The sequence below is a fragment of the Trachymyrmex septentrionalis genome, unplaced genomic scaffold, assembly GCF_001594115.1.
Source record: "Trachymyrmex septentrionalis isolate Tsep2-gDNA-1 unplaced genomic scaffold, Tsep1.0 scaffold88, whole genome shotgun sequence".
Taxonomy (NCBI): Eukaryota; Metazoa; Arthropoda; class Insecta; order Hymenoptera; family Formicidae; genus Trachymyrmex; species Trachymyrmex septentrionalis.
Genome location: NW_017306070.1, coordinates 412,107 through 432,987, shown reverse-complemented (window position 1 = coordinate 432,987; position 20,881 = coordinate 412,107). Strand labels below are relative to the sequence as shown.

General features: G+C 36.5%; 1 protein-coding gene across 1 annotated transcript in view; it reads left to right on the top strand.

The window, feature by feature from the left end:
* LOC108755535 overlaps positions 1-20,270 on the top strand; it is a 137,388-nt gene extending 117,118 nt beyond the window's left edge. Inside the window, exons 2-6 of the mRNA XM_018498597.1 lie at positions 8,966-9,171; positions 12,597-12,732; positions 14,068-14,207; positions 17,316-17,577; positions 19,474-20,270. Of these exons, the coding sequence (XP_018354099.1) occupies positions 8,966-9,171; positions 12,597-12,732; positions 14,068-14,207; positions 17,316-17,577; positions 19,474-19,541 (812 nt within the window). The 3' untranslated portion in view covers positions 19,542-20,270. The remainder of the gene's footprint in view (positions 1-8,965; positions 9,172-12,596; positions 12,733-14,067; positions 14,208-17,315; positions 17,578-19,473) is intronic.
* The last annotated feature ends 611 nt before the right edge of the window (positions 20,271-20,881 follow it).

The following is a 20,881-nucleotide window of genomic DNA, read 5'->3' as shown; positions in this document are numbered from 1 at the left end:
TGCAAAAATAAAAGTGCCTTTTCATGTTAGAGTACGAGAATAAAAGATGTTTTCCCGTTTTCTTCCGCGGGAATAGCTCGCCGACCTTTGGTCGACGCATCGGATGGATACCCGTTGCAGCAGCGGGGCCTTGTAACATCGTGAAATGGACAGAGAGAGAGAGAGAGAGAGAGAGAGAGAGAGAGAGAGAGAAGGGGTAGGAAGGGGTGAAAACGTATATAGAGATATTGTTAAGGTGCATCGTAGCAGTTGACAATGCTGTTATATTTACTTTTATTTAAAAAATAAGAATGAAAGGAAGAGAAACTGACTGTATACGAAATAAAACTCGAAAGTTCTCAATCTATTGAATACCATAGGGTCGCGAGAATGACTGATTCAATCGCAAATATATCATGTAGAAAAGCGAGCCTGCTTTGTACCGACGAAAACAACGTGACAGGCAGGACATAATTCTTTCCAGGAATATTTTACAAAGAATAACACTTTTGTGTGCGTGTGTGTGTGTGTGTATGTGCGCGCGCGCGCGCGCGCGTGTGTGTGTGTGTGTGGAAATAAATTTCATAAACTTCACGGTATAATTTAAACTTTAATAAATTGAAAATGAAGAACATCTCTTCGTTGCGCTCTTTAAAGTTGAAGAAGCTACGGAATCCGCTGTCGCGGGGAGGCGAAAAGGGACAGCAAGATTGAGACGGTCATGCCGGTACATTAATTCCTAATACCCAGCAGGACGTCGGCGTAAGGAGCATTAAAGAAAAAAGAGGAGATGGAAGGAGAGAGAGACGAGAAACTGAAGAAAAAGAAGCTATGGCGAAAAGGTCAAACAATTCTTAAGAGCGCCCTTTCGACGCGGAGTGTGCAAATGTCTTTGATCTGGCAACAAAAATGTCTCTGGTCAACGCGTGGATTTAATACCTGCATGCGTGGTTAGGCGATTAAAATAAGAAAATAAATGAATAAAGAGAGAAAGCAAGTCAAATGGCGACACCTGTCTCCGTGGATATGTCTGGTGGAATGGCGGAACGGAGGTCAACGGAGAGTCACGTAAAATGCGATCCTTCGCGAGCAGAAGCGCACGGGTGAATTCCGATTGATTTAACCGGTAAGCGGTCACATTAATTCTGCGCGCTGCGTAAGACGTGGAAAAATCGAGCATAACGCGCGGCACCGGAGAGAGACTCCCGCGGACAGCGAAAAGGTAATTTGATGAAATATCGCGGGTCTTCGGGCTCCTGCCACACGCCGCAGGCAGACGACGCGGAAAAGTCGCATTAATTTAAGGGCGATTGTAATGTTGGCACGCGCACGCGCGGGAGAAAAAATTATTCCAACTTCGCCAGTCGCCGCTCTATATATCTATACTCCACTCTTGACTTTCTTTTTTTCTTAATTATTGCCACGATTCAAACGCGTTTGACTCAAACACAAATATCTCGCGAATTGTCATCGAGGTCATTAATATTATATATTCGTTCGTCTATTACGCTTTTATTTATTTATTTATTTTTTTTTTTTTCTTAACTGTTGCGGTGCAACCTGTGCTCGTCCCATGTTGTCCAGACCACCTATTAGTCTTTCCAGCGGCTGAAAATTATTCTCGTTTTTTTACTGGGAGCTCGCAGCCGGCTCAATTTATAATTTGTTGTCATCATTCTTTTAAGCGAGCTTCACTTTCATCTTTCTTCCCTGTTAACGTAAAATGATTTCGCTCTCGATCTTCAAACGGGTTTATTTTTGTCAACAGTAAGCATATAATTATTTATAATTAAATGGCAATTAAAAGAATAATCTTGCCTGTATTTTTTACGAAGACATACTTTCGTCCGCAGATTTATTTATTTTTTTTTTTTTTCTTTCAGACAGCAGTGCAAAAAAAATCTTTTTCTTCCTTTCGCAAACTAAAAATCCAGCCACTTCATCGTCACGTAGAAAATTACAGTTAATTTTTATCAGCACTCGAACCGCCGTGAAATTTCGCGAACTTTGCGAATCGAAGAGCGAATTGAAGGAGAAGCAGATTGCAAAAGTTCTTCGAAACATTCCACCCACATCCGCCGCTACTAAAACGCATGGCATAGACATCGTATCGCGCAACGTAACTATTTCTTAGCGAGGAGAGCGAACTGGAGTCTCGGGGAATTATTACTTCACTTGTACCTACCTTTTCTTGCTCGCGCGACAGAAACTCGCCTCACCTCGCCATCAAATGTCGTGGGATTTCAAATGTTACGCGCGAGGATCGAAATTTTTCTCGTTACCGTTGTTCCTTGTTAAGACGTCTCGCGGTACCCTGCGGTCATTTTTTAACGGCGCTCTCGACCACGTTAATTTTCGCAACGAGCCTCAGCGACGAGCACACAACGGCCATAAATAAAGCGGCGAAATGGCGCACCGTGTATTTGGAATTCCGGAAAGGGGACTAGTGGGGGCCTCTCAGGGGAAAGGAGAGGAAGAGGGGGTTGATGTGGGAGGAGGGCAATTCCGGGCGATGTCAAGTACCACCATCAGTCTCTTGCCTTGAAGTATTCCTGTCTTCGAGTGCATCTCTCCACACGAGCAGTCGTAATTCAGTTACGCCTGCCTGTAATTGTTGTATACTCGGAGGACTCAATTTTCGAAAGCCACAGTCGTGTTGCAGACATTTACCCTTAAAACACGTTCTTGCTTAATTTGTCGCGTCGCGTCGCGTCGCATCGTGCCACTCGATATCGCGTTACATCATTAAAATCCATAAATACCTACGTAATACTATCATCACAAATATTTGTAACACGATAAGAGCACGTTACGTGTTCATGAAACATCGCTCTTCTTTTTTCCTCTGCTGCAATATTATGTGTATGTAACATATATATAAAATTAATTTTTCTCTCCACTTTGCATTTAGAAGAGAACATATTGAAGATTGTAGACCTGCTTTACCGTTACATCTTATAATTACGCTTAACAAGAGGATAATAAACATTGCAAGGATACTCCGAATGTAAACGTTTCCATCTTGAAATTTTTAATTAACGTAACTTTTCACATTACTGCGAATTGTAAGACGTAATGATGAGGTTATTGTTACAGACTACATTACGCTGACGGAAGTGAACGGTACTCGTCTTTGTAAGTGTTGTTCTATTCGATTCGGCAGTTATTCTCTCCGCGGAAAATCCAATATGTCGTACGAATAATGGAAAAATGGGTTTAAAAACGGATCAAAGTTTATATAACTTCATGATTGTAGACAAAATAAATTCGCGAATAACAAATAAGGGATGAAACTTTTCGTTCACATATATTGAAAAACTCAATATAAAATATAATAGAGCTCTCGTTCCCTCCCTCCTTTAGTATTCTCTTTTCCTTTTCCTCCCTTTCGTTCTCTATCTATTTAATGCCACCATTTTATTCAAATAAAAAAATACAACAAAAATTTATTCGCGAACAATATTGAAGTCGAGTGTGCGTGGTTACGAAGATACATCGAATCTTTCACATTTTATGAATTTTTTAGATTCCTAGTTGAGGGAAGAAAGAGAGAGAGAGAGAGAGAGAGAGAGCGGTCAGAGTAAGATCGGAGTTTGGAGACGGTCAGCACCGCTGCGATTTTCGGTAATGGGCAGAAATTAAATCGGTAGAGGAACGCTGATCCATCTGTGTACAATTCATCCCCTGGAGGAAAAAAAAAAGAGAAGAAAAGGGACGATGACGCGACAATGGGCGCTCGATCAAATTCATTATGTTCATTATTTTGTGCTGCGAGAGGCTAAAGTTTACGTTAAATTAACCGTCCATACGCTGCACGGGCTCATTGCGGAATGCGTCCGGGGGAAGGACGAAATGGCTCGGTATCAGGTCGTTAAAAGGCAATTTGTTAAAGTCCTTTCATAGTGCTGTCATAACACGCAAAGGTTTCTTTTTCCTCCCAAAAAGAAAAAAAAAACAAAAACAAAAAAAAAAGAAACGAGACTCGAGTCAAGCGTTCAACGTTCCGTCGAGTTACGCGATTCAAAAGTAAATATCTATACTGTGCTGCGCACGTATTGGCACAGTTAAGAATAATTTCCTCCGACGTTTCTTTGTGCCTCTATTTTTGCATAACAACACGCTAAAGTATTGTTTTAAATAATGACCCGACACATCCAAAAGGAAGGATTGAGATTGACATTTGCAATTTAATTTAACGGCTGCGTTAATAATTAAAACCGTTAAAACCGGTGGATTATTAGACTGATTGATCTTCAGAAATTCATGAGCTGGGACATTTAGAATGACGAGTATATTACTTAATATACGAACATAGTCAGATCGTACTGAGGCATCACTTGTTATTTAATTTCGAGAGTGACAGTACACAATGCGAAATTACACGAATACATCGAAACACGTAGAAACACCAAGTACTGATATACGTAATTCGTGTGAGCAGAAGAAGAAAGCGTACGCTGCATTCGTGTAATTTTATATTAATGGTGGTTTTTTTTCTAATAATCAACAATGATGAACAATTTTGAAAATTTTATTCGCTATGTTACATATATATAGTATTTCGAATATTGTACCTTTGATATCAAATTCATGATCAGCGATCTCGAAAATCCCCAAATAGTGATCTTGAAGTATTTGTTAATGATAAAAATATTTATACGAACGAAATTATTTACTAAAAACGACAGTTTTTCGCAGTATATATTCATTAATAGGAAGTTATTTACTTAAAATTTAATTATAAAATTTGATTTATTAATTAGAGGAATCTCTTAGGAATCTCATCAGCAATACCAAATATGCTAAAGAAATACGCGAAGCAATTGATTTATTGAAAAAAAAACACAAACTTGAATGATACAGGTATTATACCTGTACAACATTATGCCGTAAAGGATTAAATCAAAGTGAAGAGATATTAGAAGTTAGACTTTATATCACAGACTCAGCAATTTTACAATAAAATAACGGACGCCGAGGACATTTATTAAGGAAGTTGCTCGGCATCGCGATGCTGCGAGGCGTTCGTGTTAAAAAGCACGACGCGAATAAGTAAGCCCGACGGATTTTGCTGGCGTTGTCATAAATATCATTAGACATTCGTCATAAATGTCGAATATCACTTAAATATATCGAATTTTTATTTCTGTTTCCATAAATTGTAAAGCTGTAAATTATATAAAAACATTTCTTTTACTTTAATCATCGTTCAATAGGAAGAATTATATGCTTAGGGAATTTGCGGGAACGTTAAATGTACCTGTCGCCACTTAAAAGCAAAAAATCAAGTTCTACGAGAGCGAGGATAATTCTGGAATATAGAGAGCATAATGCAATCAATTATGTTTACGATTGGAATAGATTTCTGCTGACGAAAAACCGATAATGCCGTTAGCGCGGGCCGTATTCGATTCCCGTTTAACGCGGAAATATCATCCGAGACAATTGCATTAACTCTAACGCCGCAAATTAGCGGTTCAGCTATTTCTGGAGCGAAAGGGAAAAAGCACTAAAAAATCAAGGACTATATTTATTTAATGTCATTTATTTAGTATTTTATTACTTATTTATTGGCATTTTTAGAAATATGTTCTTGGAATACGTTAAGTTGTACACATTTGCAGGATATGTATATTTCTTACACCTAATATAATTAAGGATGTGTTTTGGTTATATAATATCGGCTAAAAAATAGTCAGTTTAAAACTCAACTGAAAAAGCCAACTCTAAAAAAAATCTTTTTAAAAAAAGAAAAAATATAACGCCAAGCGTTAAAAAAAATATCAGATTTTAAATTCCTCTTGATAAAAAACGGATTCGAAATAAATGCAATTAACCAAGTATTTTATAACGCAAGACACATGGATTGAAAGTGACTGCAGTGATCAACTGGGTTATAGTGAAGAAAAATACATTTGGCGTGCCCGGGTCGCATTAAATCGCAATATTCTAGAATCAATATGTTTTGTGAATATATTTTTGTCTCACAAACTATGTCACTATATATAATATGTTTATTATTTTTATATTTTCATAAGGCAAATATTGTATTGGGATAATATATATTCACAGAAGTGCAATTAACGCGATTCGGGCACACTAAGCTTTTTCTTCACTATAATCCAGTTGAACTACTTTAGTTACTTTCAGTCCATCTTATGTGTCTTGTGTAATGCATGAAATACTAATTGCATATATTTCGTGTATTTTTAATTAAGTATTTATTTAATATCCGTTTTTTTATTAACATTTTTAGCTGATATCAGTCAACAACATTTTTATTCCGAATACGCTTTGAAACCAATTGCAAAATAACAAAACAACAAATAATTTGACTTGCGTAATTGCTTACGCAGCGCAATAACTTGCTGTAGTAAATAATTTTTAAACGGCTAAATGAATTTTTGCAAATAAACTTTTGTACGAATATTTATTAAAGTTTTATTAATATATATAAATAATTTTATTTAATTCGTAATGATATTTTCTCCTATTAAATTGGTATATAAATAAATATGGACAAATTATTATTATTTATAGCGCGAAATCTCTCTGTTTTAAATAGAACATACACATATAATGGCAGAAACCGAAAAAAGAATGATTTAACTAAAGTTTTTTTTTTTCTCGATGTAACACGCACTTCCTTTCTATGGGTCTTTTGTATGAGTAAATACGCGTGGACACGCGTGAGAATTCGACTATGTGTTTTAACGTGCAACGTGGAATAGCTCTCACGATTATCCATCTGCATTTCGCTAGAGATGTGCATGTCCTCTCCTTAGAAGTCTTCTCTAAGAAGAATTTCACAAGGAATGTGTGTAATTAACAGAAAATTGATTCTGTAATTTACGTATTGTTGTCTACATTTATGGAGCTGTAAAATCTTGTTTTTTTCTTCTTATTTTATTTCATCAGTCAAATTAACTTTGATCCTCCTGTAATTTAATTTAATAGAAGTTTTCAATTCTGGAAATTGTCTCTTGGCGTTTCACCGTGCTATATTGTCCTACTTGCAGGAAAATATGGTCATCCTGCCGGAAGCTATAAGCTAGTTTCCTCGTCTTCGTAATGCGCGAACGTAACGAAGCACAGGAATTATTTCTTATCCCTTGTCGTTCCAGAAATTGCACGACGCGCCGGTCATGAGCGCCGAGATACAGTCTTCTTGGTTTTTCACGGTGCCACGGAGATGAAAAAAGTCTTGTTGAGAAATACCGCTTCATTATAATTTTCACGGAACTTTGGTTATAGAAGCAGGAAATTTTATCGTGCGCTATTAGCAAGATAATTGAAATAATCATGGGAAGAAGAGCAAGGAAGCTGGGGAAAAAAATTCCGACGGCGCCCATGCTCGCACTTATTCCATCCTACGTGTTTATCCCTTGTACTTATCTTCTGTCCACCGTAAAGGCGGCAATCAAAAGTACATTTTCACTTTCAACCCGTTGCACTGGGCAACTTTAAGCCAGTGCCTTGAAGTGGCTCCGCTATCGTATTATTGACGTCTCTCTTATCAAAATCTATACGATTCAGAGAAGCCTCTGTATTGTTGTGAATGACACTTCATTATTTAACTCCATCAATTATACGTGCATCATCGGAATTATATGAAAGTTATGAATTGATTAATTCCAATCTTATTAATAAAAAAAGATCTACTTTTTATTTTAAAAAAAATTAATTAATAACTTTTCTCTGACGCGATCAATTCGACCTATTATCACAACTTTTAATCTTTTTTAAAGAATCTTTGAAAATTATGCAACTTTCAGTATCATTCAAAAGTATCATTGACCGATATTCTATAAATCCATTTGAAAATATCTTATATTCAAGGAAAACGTTCTTTTTCGCCTAATAATACTGGATGTGTCATTGATAAGCGAGAAATATCGTGCCATTATTCGAAATAAACATTTAATTCGCCTTGCTCACGAACAAGAGCGTGTCAAGAAATTAATACCTTGTTTATAAACGTCGTAGACGTCTTCTCGTTATTCGCAGCAACCACCTGTTTACCCGACGTTATCGTCATCATCCTTCTAGTCTTGAGCTCCGTCGACGTGTTCGTCACAGATTGTCCCCCCTCCCCCTCCCCCTCTCTCTTTCTCTCTTTCTCTTTCTCTCTCTCTCTCTCTGTTTCCTACGATAGGTTTCGGTGGATTACATATTATTCTCGCGGAATATTCTCGGTGATTCGAATCGTTGCAGCATCCACAGAAAAGAGACGCGCACATCTTTATTCACCCTCATCGCTGCGATGTCTCTCACGGCTTCTTTGATCTCCTTTTCTCTTCGTATGACTCATCCGAACGTCCACGCATCTCGCAAAAGGGGATCGCGATCTTCTAGAGTTACGCGCTTGAATTAATTTTTTTCGCTGAATGAAAGTCTCTCCATCATATATGTTTTTAAACATTTGATCGGCGATGCATTTAACTATATTATTCTTACATGTTTAAAATTACGTTGGAGTACAATTTCTGAACTTGAAACACAATTCAAGGCACGAAAAGGAACAACGTATGAAAGATATAAATTATATCTACTAATTGTAGAATTCTTTTTTTTTTAGGGGGGGGGGGTCTTTTTTTTACGTACAATAAAATTCCTTTTATTTGTTAAAGTTTAAATAACAAATATCATTGATAAAATACATTTGATCTTTTTTCAACGCATGAAATGAAGTAAGTTAGAATGCTGCGAATCCTAAATGCGACAATATATCTTATTCACTTTTGACGTTTCAATTACGCACTGTTATTATTCCTCTAACTGATACTTATTTCCAACAGTAGAATTAAGCTGCACAAAAAAAAAAAAAACAGCTGCGTAAACTGTTACTCCAATTACCCGTGTCTAGTTTAATTTTCTTAAGTAAGATCTTTTCGTTGAAAACTCGTTGCCTCGTGTAACATTCAACGCAACGCGTATATACAATACCTTCCTCTGATCTCGCATCCGCTTCCTGTGTGTGTTGCAGAAACATACGGTTTGAGGATGCTGGAGCTGATAGTGCCGCAGCACGCGGTGCTCGGGCAAAATGTAAGCCTCGAGTGCAACTTTAATCTGGACGGCGAGAAGCTGTACTCGGTCAAGTGGTACAAGGACGGCAACGAATTCTACCGATACGTACCTCAGGAGAAGCCACCTGTTCTGGTGTTCCTTCAACCCGGTGTCTCAGCAATCGTAAGGATAGCTAATTGCTTTCACACACACACACACACACACTCTCTCTCTCTCTCTCTCTCTCTCTCTCTTTGTTTTTTGCGTTAAACTTTAAATCCTAATCTATATGAAATTTATCTCGGAAATGTAATCTTTCTATCACATTAAGATAGGTTCTGTAAGCGAAGATTTTCTTCATTCCTCAACATTGGCACTTTACGACGAACAAAATTGAACAGATCCGGCATAAGAATGGTATAAATCTTCGAATAGAAAGATCGGGGACATTCTTCGGCTACAATTTCCTGCTCACTCTCGTGTTGAATCTTATCCAATTCTCGCGTTTCGCGTCCGATACGTACAACCCGATAGACCGTCGTGAATCGCCTTAAACACGTGGAGGATCGAAGCGGAAGAGAAAAAGGAAGCTTCCGCAGTGTATGTACACAGTGTTTTGATTCCGCGCCTGTTTAGAATTCCCGATGGACGTGTTTCCCAGGAAATGGCATGATTGACCCACTTTCGATCGTACTGGCTCGAATTCTCAAATGCGCGTCAATCACGAAGAGTCAAAATCTAGACTCTGTACTCGCACGGCGGAACTATCCCCCACGTTCATATTTGTGTCGTTTAAAAATAAATCGCGCGTTCTGCTCGCTCTGATATTTTTCCCAATCGGAAAACAAATAGGAGAGCAAAATGTGAACCAGTTCGAGAATACGAGCGTGCGATTGACAACGCGACGCGCAAAATGCACGATGCGCGATGGAAATAATCAAAACAGATGCTAATTTTGGCGATAATAAAAATTGTAGATCTCATTTTCGAAATTTTATTTTCAAATCTCTCTCTCTCTCTCTCTGTCTCCCTCTGAGAGAGAGAGAGAGAGAGAGAGAGAGAGAGAGAGAGAAATGCGTTCATGTATCTCAGTCGTGAGCGACGTTTGCAAAAGGAATTAGCTTCCATTTCTGTATAAATAAATAAATATTGCATGCAGGAGCAGCTTTCCCGAAATATTCTCATCTCGGGCGCGCGCGGCCAAAATGGCTTTTCATTCACGTCAAGACATCGGATTAATGTTGCATTATGCGCGCCGAGCAGCGAATAAACAAAGACGAGGCGACCACTGGTACGCGATCTTGATCATAATGAGCCTTAATATTAACATTAATCACCCGCGCGAGATTGGCGCTCGGGAACGCCCTTAGAAATTATCGGTCTACCCGGTTGTTATCGCTGTTTATAATTACATCGATTAGTATAATGAATCGTGAAATGCTCTCCCAGCGCGCGGAGATGAAAATTGTGGGGATGCTGACGACGATGACCCGGCTTCTCTCCTTCTCTATCCCCTTTCTCCTGTTTCTACCCCGCGTTCTTCACTAATTTAATGTGGGGACGTTGTTCGTTAAGCGCGTCTTCATCACACCGCGCGGCACGTCTAAAATTACCTTTCGCCCTTGTCGTCGTCGTCGTCGTCGTCGTCGTCGTCGTCGTCGTCGTCGTCGTCGTCGGAAAAGATAACGCATTACAAATTGATCCCAAGGGGGTCGCTCTTCTTCGCCACCCCCTTCTAGTCGCGGTTTCCCTCTTTTAGGTTAATGATATTTCCAATAATTTCAATTCCTCCCTGCCGACTATATCATGCGCGCGGTTTTCCACGCCATTGAGTGATACGAAAAAATTCCATCTCCCCGTGGTATGAAAACTACGTTGGAGCAAGCCAGCTCTGTGCCCGAGAATGATGAGTGATTCACTGGGCTACCAGCGGAACGACACAAGTTGTCGGAAGAACGTTCATTTCGTGCGAAGGATGAATATATATTTCTTATATTGTTTCATTGTATTGTTTCATTCATTTATCAAGCTTTAGAGAGGCGGCATGAAAACTAGGAATTAAATCCAGTCCTCGGAAATTAACATTATAAACGCGGAATTTGGTACGCAATTTGTACGCAATTTCAGGAGTTAATGAGAAGATATTAGGAAGTTTTTTTGCAATATCATGGATCCAGATACGGTGAATGTCATAGTGGAAAATCTGCGCGTGTGCGAATTTCTACTAAATAACATGATTTTAGCGTTTACTGTATTTAAATACATGGTATTGCAAAAACTTCCTATTGTCGATAAAGCAATTTAATAACATAAGGAGCATCCCAAAAGTAAGTTTCCCTATCGTAGGAAAATAAAGTAAGGTAGGGCAATTAGAAAATTTTTTTTTAACTTAATTCTCAAGCTACTTCTCAACGTAATCACCATTGAAATTTTAATACTTATAACGTAACACCAATTTTGTAATGTCAGTGGTATGAAATAATGTGTTTTTTAATTGGAGTCACAGATTACATTTCAGTTTTAATTTTATCGTCACAGAGATTTTACCATTCAAATATTTTTAGTACAGAAAACAGGTGAAAATTAATCGATCTAGAGAGAATCTATGGTGGATGACTAAAATATTCCCAACGAAATATGCCAATAAATCCTACATTCATCTTGTTGAATGAAGGCGCATCAAATGAAATAAAAAAACTTTCTTCGAAAACACTTTCAAAAAGCTCTTTTAAAGACTTTTCAAAAAGACTTTCTTATTTGATGATAATATTTATAACACTTTCGTTTCTTGCAGTCAAAATTGAATTATTATACGTAGTTTGCAATTAGACACGTTTGTACTGGTATCTCTTTTAATTCAAATTGGTTCAACTAATTAAAGGTAACTGTAAATAAAAAAAAAATGTCGACATACTCCAAAAAAATTTCTAGAATACATGACATAAATAATTTTTTTCCTATAATATAGAAACTTACTTTTAGGATGCACCTTAATATATGAGATAATTGAAATTTTATAATTCTATAAGGTTTTTTCAGTTCTATTCTTTTGATCAAATAGAATAAACAAATTACATTAAGGAAGATTTTAATTCCATTTTTATCGAGTCAGAGAGTTTGCGAGTTTTCACAGCATGATGAACTGTCCGTTATGTCGCAATGTTACATCCAAAAAAAAATATTCTATCAGAGGACTTTCCATTATATACGACTTTAAGAAGATACTCAACAAAGTAGAGGAATTTCATACAATTATAAGGTGCTGGATTTAAAGATTGCAATTCTCTTCATGCTAGAAGAATGTCCTGCATATCACTGACATGCACACGTAGTTAGCACGTGAATTGACAAGCTTCTTTTAACAAATAAACGTGCTAGTATCTTGTATATCCTTTCACTTCAAAAGGCTATTACAATAGAATCTTCTATAGAAGAATTAATTTTTCATCATAGCTCACGTGTCCTTATTGTTATATAGATGAATACGTGTTATAAATACGTACGCCTGATGTGTATTTCAGATTTTTTGCTCGGAGGAAATGTTGAGAGAAGGTCCCCGCTTATTGGCAGAATTTTTTTTTGGATGCATCTCTTACTTTGTCTTTCAGGTTCACGAATCCACTCAACGAACGGTCGTCCTTCGTTCCGTGAACCTCATGAGCACGGGACGCTACAGATGCGAGGTTTCCGCGGAGGCACCGTCTTTCCAGACCGTTTCCGACCATTCGGATATGACGATAATCGGTAAGAAGCGACGGCGAGCAGATTAGTATTAATGAATGAGTTTTTTTTGGTATCTTTCAAAGAAATCGCGCGGAATCCAGGCCCCTCGCAAACTTTGGGATGTTGCGCCGTTGATTTAGCCTCGCAAATGTTATTACGGTCAGCAAACGAAAAGAAGAGAGAAATTGTGCCGACTAATCATGATCTTATTCATGTTTGAATTAAACTGCGAAGAAGAGATTTATCACATTTAATGTGTAGCCCACGGTATGAGATATGCCTTGCTGGAGCGGTGTAATTCCGAGACAAAGATTTATACGTATCATTCGACGAAGGGATTTCGGTTTCAAGAAGAAAAAAAATGGAAGAAGAGAGATTTTCTACCGCGGGATTAGATATTTTAACGGCTTTGAAGATTTTCTCATAAGCCACTTTACGCGCGAATTAAAACAAATCGCAGTTCTAATACCTCCGAAAGAGTTCATTTCGTCGCGTTGGTCTTGATTTGTGAGAGAGGGAACATTATCTAAAAAGTCCCTCAAAAATATCGACCTATCGATCGGTGACGAATCATTCCACGATCCATTCTTGCAACGGTAATGCGTCTACGACTTATCGTTTGAAATACTTCTCGTTAGTCTTAATTACCTTATTATTAACGCGCGGCGAAGGTGAAGCGCTTTTTTTCAGTCGCAGATGTGACAAACTCGAAACCGATATTCGCTCTCAATTATTTATCGCGATTTCCATGAACATTAAAATTCATTGACGTAAAATCCGCCCTTGCTTTCTCATCTTTAATTCTTCCTAGCTCGAGTATTAACGCTTGCGCAAAACATTCTCCGCCAATTGAACACTTCATTAATAATATCGTATGAAAAATATCGATTAAAAAGATTTCTATGCCACAGCTATGCGGAGCTTTAACCGTTTAAGTCTAAATAAAATCCGCAGCTGGTTTTCCATTCAATCCTTTTAATCCAGGACGCGCGATTCGATTATTATTTATTCTCTCTACCGAGGGACAAGATCTCGGTCGCTTCAATTTTTCGCGCCGATTATCCCGAGCGCACGTTTACATATCTATCATGTAGAGCGTATATAAAGTTAAATGCATTACATCGAGTGCATTGATTACAGTAAAGTGTTACTCCATTAAAATTTCCACATTGGCAAGCGTAAGCAAGTTAAACTCGCCGCAACAAAATTATAGAAAATTTTCGGCTCAAGCTGCGGCATTGCGCAAAAATATTCGAGCGGACAAGTTAAAAGCCCCGGTCGTTTTGTCTAATCGAAGAACATCGCGTCCTCTTTGTCATAGCAGATTTTGTTTTATGTGTATCTACATAATTCCAGCCCTCCCGGAAGACGAACCCGTTATCACGACGCGACCCGGGAAACATCGTTATCAAGTCGGCGACGTCGTGCGGTTCAATTGCACTTCGACGAGGTCGAAGCCACATGCCACGCTCAGCTGGTTCATCAACGGCGACCCTGTGAGTGCTCGAGACACGAAGCATATCTCTTCCTCCTCCTCCCCCCCCTCCTCCTCCCCCCTCCCCGCTCTCTCTCTCTTATTCTCTTTCTCCCTTGCTTTCTCTGTCTGTCTGCGTACCGCAACTGTGAATTGTCTTCTCAGGTTGTCGGAAGCGTAAAAGGTTCGCGGTAACGTCACTAACATCCGAGATACGCCATGATTCTGGAAAATCCGTTTAGAATAGTCTAGAGATTTTGCGCACGCTTACATACGATGCAGTTGAGTAACAGGAAGAGGCTTTATCTGCGAATTTTCTAAAATAGTTGTACCTATTATTAATACTCTATTATTAATCAGAAACATATTTCATTACATCACGTATTATTACGTGTTCAATTCTCTAATTGTTTTTCAATTTTTCGAGAATAAAAAAGAACTCTATATTATTTCGAGTTTTTGTTCGAGATAATAATTAATTACGGGGGATCGAAAATTGTATTCTTTATTTATTCTATTTTTTATACGTATGTAATGAAATTAAACGTTAATCAAGTTTTAAATTAATATTTAATTTAATGAAATCCAAGTGAACTTTACTTTTTACGGATCGAATTCTAACGCTAAAATATTCGTCGCATATTCCGACGAGTGACAAAGTTAATAAAAACCCTCATATCTATCTTAATGAAGACTTTTTCTAATACAGCATGTTTTACTTCCATCGTGATACGAAGTTATGTCTATAAAAACTTATTGGATATTACTATACGATTACAAGGAAAAAGTCATAACCCCATAGTTACCCTTCACTTTTTTCCTCTCTTAATCTCTCTCTCTCTCTCTCTCTCCCCTCCCCCCCTTCTCTTTTAAGCGCTGTCAAAAGTTTCCCATCACGACGAATTTCGTTCTTTCGCGAAAGTAACGCACATCTGCAACGACGGTCACCGACGTGACCGTTAATGTCTCGTTGATCCACGATTATGCGCTAACAAAGCTCGAGAATTAATTTTACAAAGTGCATTCTATGGTGTGTGCGAAGCTTTTTCATTTTTCATACGCGAACAAATAATTAGTTCTTGGGTAATTAATCTTCGGGTGTTGCGAGCGTCCGCTCGCGCGCATTCAAAACCGCCTGATTATAGTCTTTCAGCATCGGCGTTATATCGTGACTTACTAAAATCGGGATTATATTTAATCGGAATTAAAATCGATAATCTTAGATTACAGGATCAACGTTGGAAAATTGGTGTTAAATTTAACACATTATGTCACGTGTCTCAAACTATCCACTCAAATTTATGTTAATTTGCATAATAAATAGACATAAGCTAAATAGAAGGTAGCAAAAATATTATTTTAAAAAATAAACATGAAAAAGATAATATTAATAGAATTTATAAACAACAAACCATGGGAGCATGTCTTTTTCAATAAAATTAACATTTATCATATGTTAAATTAATACATATTTTATTTATTCATCTGTAGAGAATTTATGTTTTAAACATATTTTTTATTTATTTATTTACTCATAAATTGTGTTATTTTAACAATAAAAAAATGCTGAATATTAATTTAAATCTACTTAAATCACATTATGTTTAATTATATAATATTCGAATATGTTAAAAAATCAGCACAAAATTTTATTACAAAATAAGGACTTGAGTGGATCATTCTCAACACAAATACGAAATGTTTTTTATTGGTTAATCTTTATCTACAGTATCCGGAGAGGCTGTCCTGTAAATTATGTTAACGTTGAAATTAGAAAAAGATATGAAATTCACATTAAACATGAAAAATATTATAAAGCGCGCGAAGAAATGTGTGTGTAACAATAAGGCATTAAATAATTTTATTATCATAATTAGAATTAGTGTCATATGTTAGAGTACTTCTTAATTTTTATCACAAAAGTTGTAACAAAATTTAATGAGAAAGATAACAATCTTCTGCCAAACGATATTAAAAGTTTATGTAGTGCTCTCAGGGAGCTCGCGGGTCAAGAGAGTCAATTTTCCTGGAACAAAGTAGATTAGACAGATAATGCTGTGTATTTAATTTACGATGATAAGTACTGACGACGTTATTACATTTAATTTAAAAAAAAAAAAGATATATGTCTAAGAATATATTAAAATGATTTTTAAGATGATCTCGCGTATTTAGAAAGTTATCATTTGCTTAATTCTTTGCTAACATCATTGCTTATTATGAGTATAACATTATCTTGTTTCATTCCAGTTTAATTCCAACCAATTTGCTATAAATATTTACTCTGATGTTATTCTATTAAGTAAAATTTTTGTTTAGAATTAAGAAAGGATCTCTTCAGCATCACTATTCTTCCAGAAAACTAGTTATGAAAATTTTAAAAACACGTCGTCAATATACCGCAAAGATTTAAACAATGCTGATTACGCACTAGTAAATATTGAATTAGAACAAAAGTTCGTAGTGCTACGAACTTGAAAATTCAAGCAGCCATAACTTTGTTAAAAATGATTTAAATTTAAATAAGAATTTTAAAGCTTAATATCTTTACTTTCGAGAGGTCACGATATCTTTTGAGTTTCTGTGAATTTGGTCATTTTTTACATATATATATATATATGTGTGTGTGTATGGAAAATTATAAGTTTGATAAAATGACAAATTTTTTTCCTCATTTGTGAGCTTGTTACATATCTGAAAAGAAAAACTTGAGAAAATTTTCGACTTTTTTCGTGAAAGTTCAAAGTTTTCCCAACGTACCTATAAAATCGTATTTAAAAAAATGGTTTTACGAATTTTTGTTACTGAGTGAGTTATCACAGATTAAATAAAAGGAACATTTTGACTTTAATTGCTCATAATTCCGTTAAAAATCATCGCATACCGCAATTGAATAGTAGATTCTTGAAACTGAAATTTCATTTTTTGTTCTCGAATGATAAAAACATATAAATATATGCCTAATTAAAATAAAAACATGTAAATACACACACATGATACAAATGAAGTAGCACTACGTTCCACAACTTTCGTTCCAACCCAATATTTCTGACTAAGAAAATCCGTGTTACTATCATCATCGTCGTTCAGAGCGAGAGAGAATATAGTCCCTCTTCTTCACTTCGATTAGGTCGAGCAGCAGTTCTTGAAGTCTTACCCCGTCGACGTGGACCGGAACGATCTGGAGACTTCCACACTCGGTCTAGAGTTCCGTCTGCGCTTGAAGCACTTCAAGAAGGGAGACTTGAAGATCAAATGCCTGGCGAGAATATATACCGTATATTGGAAATCGAATGAGCTCAGCATAGAGGGTGAGAGGCCTCTGAAGATACCGGTAATGGAGAGTAGGGAGACAAGGGCGCAAGGGCACACGCACGCCGAGCACATCCTAGGTAAAAAGAGAAATCTCCCATTCCCGGTCCTTGACTGAGGATAAATGGCATATAGTAACAAGGGCGAAATATCTGCTTCGCCGTACGAACACAGATTTTTTTGTCTTTTTGATTTAGCTAGTCGTGTCACTACTTCTCTGTAAAAAAAGATGGATCAAAATTTAAAGAGAAAAACTCCTCCCCTCCCCCCCCCTCCATTTTCAAATTGGAGCTCAGTTATTTGATAAAATATTAATTAATATATTATAAAATTAATTAGTATTTAAATATCTTTTGATATTTTAACGATACCGAAATAGAGAGATGAAATTATAAGTCAAAGCTGACAAATAAAATTAAACGTAAAATTCACTATGTTATTTAGATATTAATTAAATGTTAATTCGTTTAAAATAATGTTTTTAACAATATGAAAAATATTAAGAAACAATATTTAGAAACAGGATCGTTTATATAAACTAAATCAATTAACAAGTTAAGCGAAAAGCGCCTATTACGGTCATAGTTATCTCAGAAATATGCGCGCCAAATATTTTCGAATTTGCAATACAATCAACTGTACTAATATTAATCCCTTTAAATTAAATTAAATCGTTGATTTGATGTCACTCATTTTAAAATCTGTAAAAAATTTATTGCAAGAAATCTTACCTCAACCAGAATTCGAACTCGGGCTTGCTTCGATGCTGAATTAGGAGAATACTCGTACAATACTCGTATACGAGAGATCCAAATTCGAATACTAGCTAAGGTAATATTTTTTGCAATAAGTTCTTTACAAGTTTTAAGATGCTAGCATCAAATCAACGATTTAATTTAAAATTTGAGGGAATATTATTATTTCAGTTTAATTATATTGCAAGAGTCTGTGTGTGAAAGTAATCGGCACTATTTCTGAGATAAAATTTATTTAAATATACAGGGTGTTTGATATTACTCTCCGAGTAACATTTTGTTTACATTAATATCAAAAGAATTAAAACGAAGATTCGGTCTTAAAGAGCCATTACCTATTCCAAGTTTAAAAGGAATAAGAATTATTTGTCAAGCCGTTGAAAAAACTGACGTTTTTCACAGTTCAGTCTTTAATATTAAATTACAAGTCTGCAAAAAAGTATAAGCTCCGTAGCCATGTGAAAAGAGCTTAGTGACCGAAATAATAGAGCCAACCCTTTTGGTTTAACGTTGCCAACTCGAAGCTTGTTCCGACGCGGATAGTTTAGCAACTCAACGTCATTTCTCCCCGATATGCTGTTTTAGTTCTATCATGCAAGTTAAAGTGCAAACGCGTAACTCGTTTTGCGCAAAACCCTGCCTGTTCTACAATAGGGTCGTAAGCAAGTCGTAAGCCGTAAGAAATTGGCCAATCATAATTGACAAAAATAATCAGCTATGATTGGTTAATTTCTTACGGCTTACAGTTCGCGATCCTATTGTAAAATAGGCTTCAGGCTGATGTTACATTTGTCGTACGACAAATTTTTCAAGCGTGTTAATTGGCTGCAGGACTGAGAAACCTGAGAACCTCTTTGTCCTGCAGCTAATCAACAGACTTGAAAAGCTTGTCGTACGACAAAAAACGGATGAATATGTAATATTAATCTTAAGGACAGCTCTCCAAAGGAATAAGGAAAGAATTTTATAACATACTGAATCACAAACGCACGAGCGATCGGAAGATTAAGAATCTAATTTCGTGGACACGGAATTTATGTCATTTTCTTTTAATTCAGCCATTTTTTTTCGACACCCTTAAGCGTAAATCGCTCTAGCGAAACTCGCTTAGCCAAGTTTCAATTTTAAAATGTTCAAAGTTTGAATTTTTCCTGAATATGGTATTTATGAAATATCCCTCTTTCGCAAAAACGTGATGTATCCTGCCTTTTTCTTTTTCAGCAAGCGGAAGTATAGCACTAGGACCATGCGTTATGTTGGTGATTATGGGATTACTGATGCTGCGGTAAGGATTGAAGATACCATTCGCCCTTCGTGCTCATCCCCTAGGCCTGTGGAAGCCATGCTCGTAACGCGATATGATTACGTAATACAAAATTATCCATGTTGTTTATATTTTTTTATAATTGCAATTAGTGAAATTAGAGATCATGTAATATAATTGTAGACAGACGACACTATCTCTCGAATTATGTTAGACTTTCGAATCTTTCGAGGGGGAGTTTTCGTTGTAGAGGTACTTTTTTCCCCAGGCACGATAAAGAGATTATCGAGAAAATTTTCGACGACTCGGTTGTTCAATTTTTTCGCGTTACACGAATTATGTCTCGCGTACAGTGCGTGAAAAGCACGACGGACCCGTTATTCCGTTGTATTCATTGAATAATTATACATACATATATATATATATATATATGCACTGCCATGTATTGATCTATCGTTTATCATGAAAATTCGGAGTCGCGACTTTTTACATTGCTTGCAGCGACTCATGCGTAAAGTACATAAATCAATTTTTCTTCAGGTACACACGCGCGTGCACTTCGTTTGAATATACATATCTGTGTGTGGCTAACGCATATCTACCATGCAAACTATGGCGCGGGTCCGCGTTTTATTGAATTTTCATTAACTGTGCCACGTCTGGAACGATAAAGTGCAACTGAGTTTCAAGACAATATAATATCAACGATATTTAACTATACACGAAAAAATTCTTCACAAATTTTCAAATTGGATATCTGCATACAATTTATGATATTAAAATATTTTAATGATGTTTTACAACGATTTATTAATTAATATTATAATGTTATATTTATATATTTTAATATTATAATATTATAATTAATATTATAATATTATATTTGTTAAAAAAATTTAGATACTTAAAGGTATCTGAAAATAATTTCTTATTCAATAAGAATGATTTATCGATATATTGCACATTCGATTCGCTTGGAGGAGGGGTGGGAAGGGGGGGGGGAGGAAGGGCGAAAGTGGACGGCAAATATTTAATTAAGAGAACGCATACGATACTGAAATACTATACGCCGCGCGTGTGCCTATAAATCAATAAAATAAGCACGAATCGAGAATCTAATACATACATACAATTAAGCAGAAACAGCGACGCAACACAAACAAAACAAATCGTCTGTTCGCCACTATATCGTAGCTCTTAACGATCTAGTCGCTATTAACCATACGTTATCGAGATAATATCCTAGGAATAATTGTACGACATGTGTGATTGTGTAGTGTGTGTTTACCAAAGATTTTCAGACTTTTCACGCCAAGCATTTTTAATTATTAATTAATCACGGTGGCACGGTGTGTAGAGATTTCG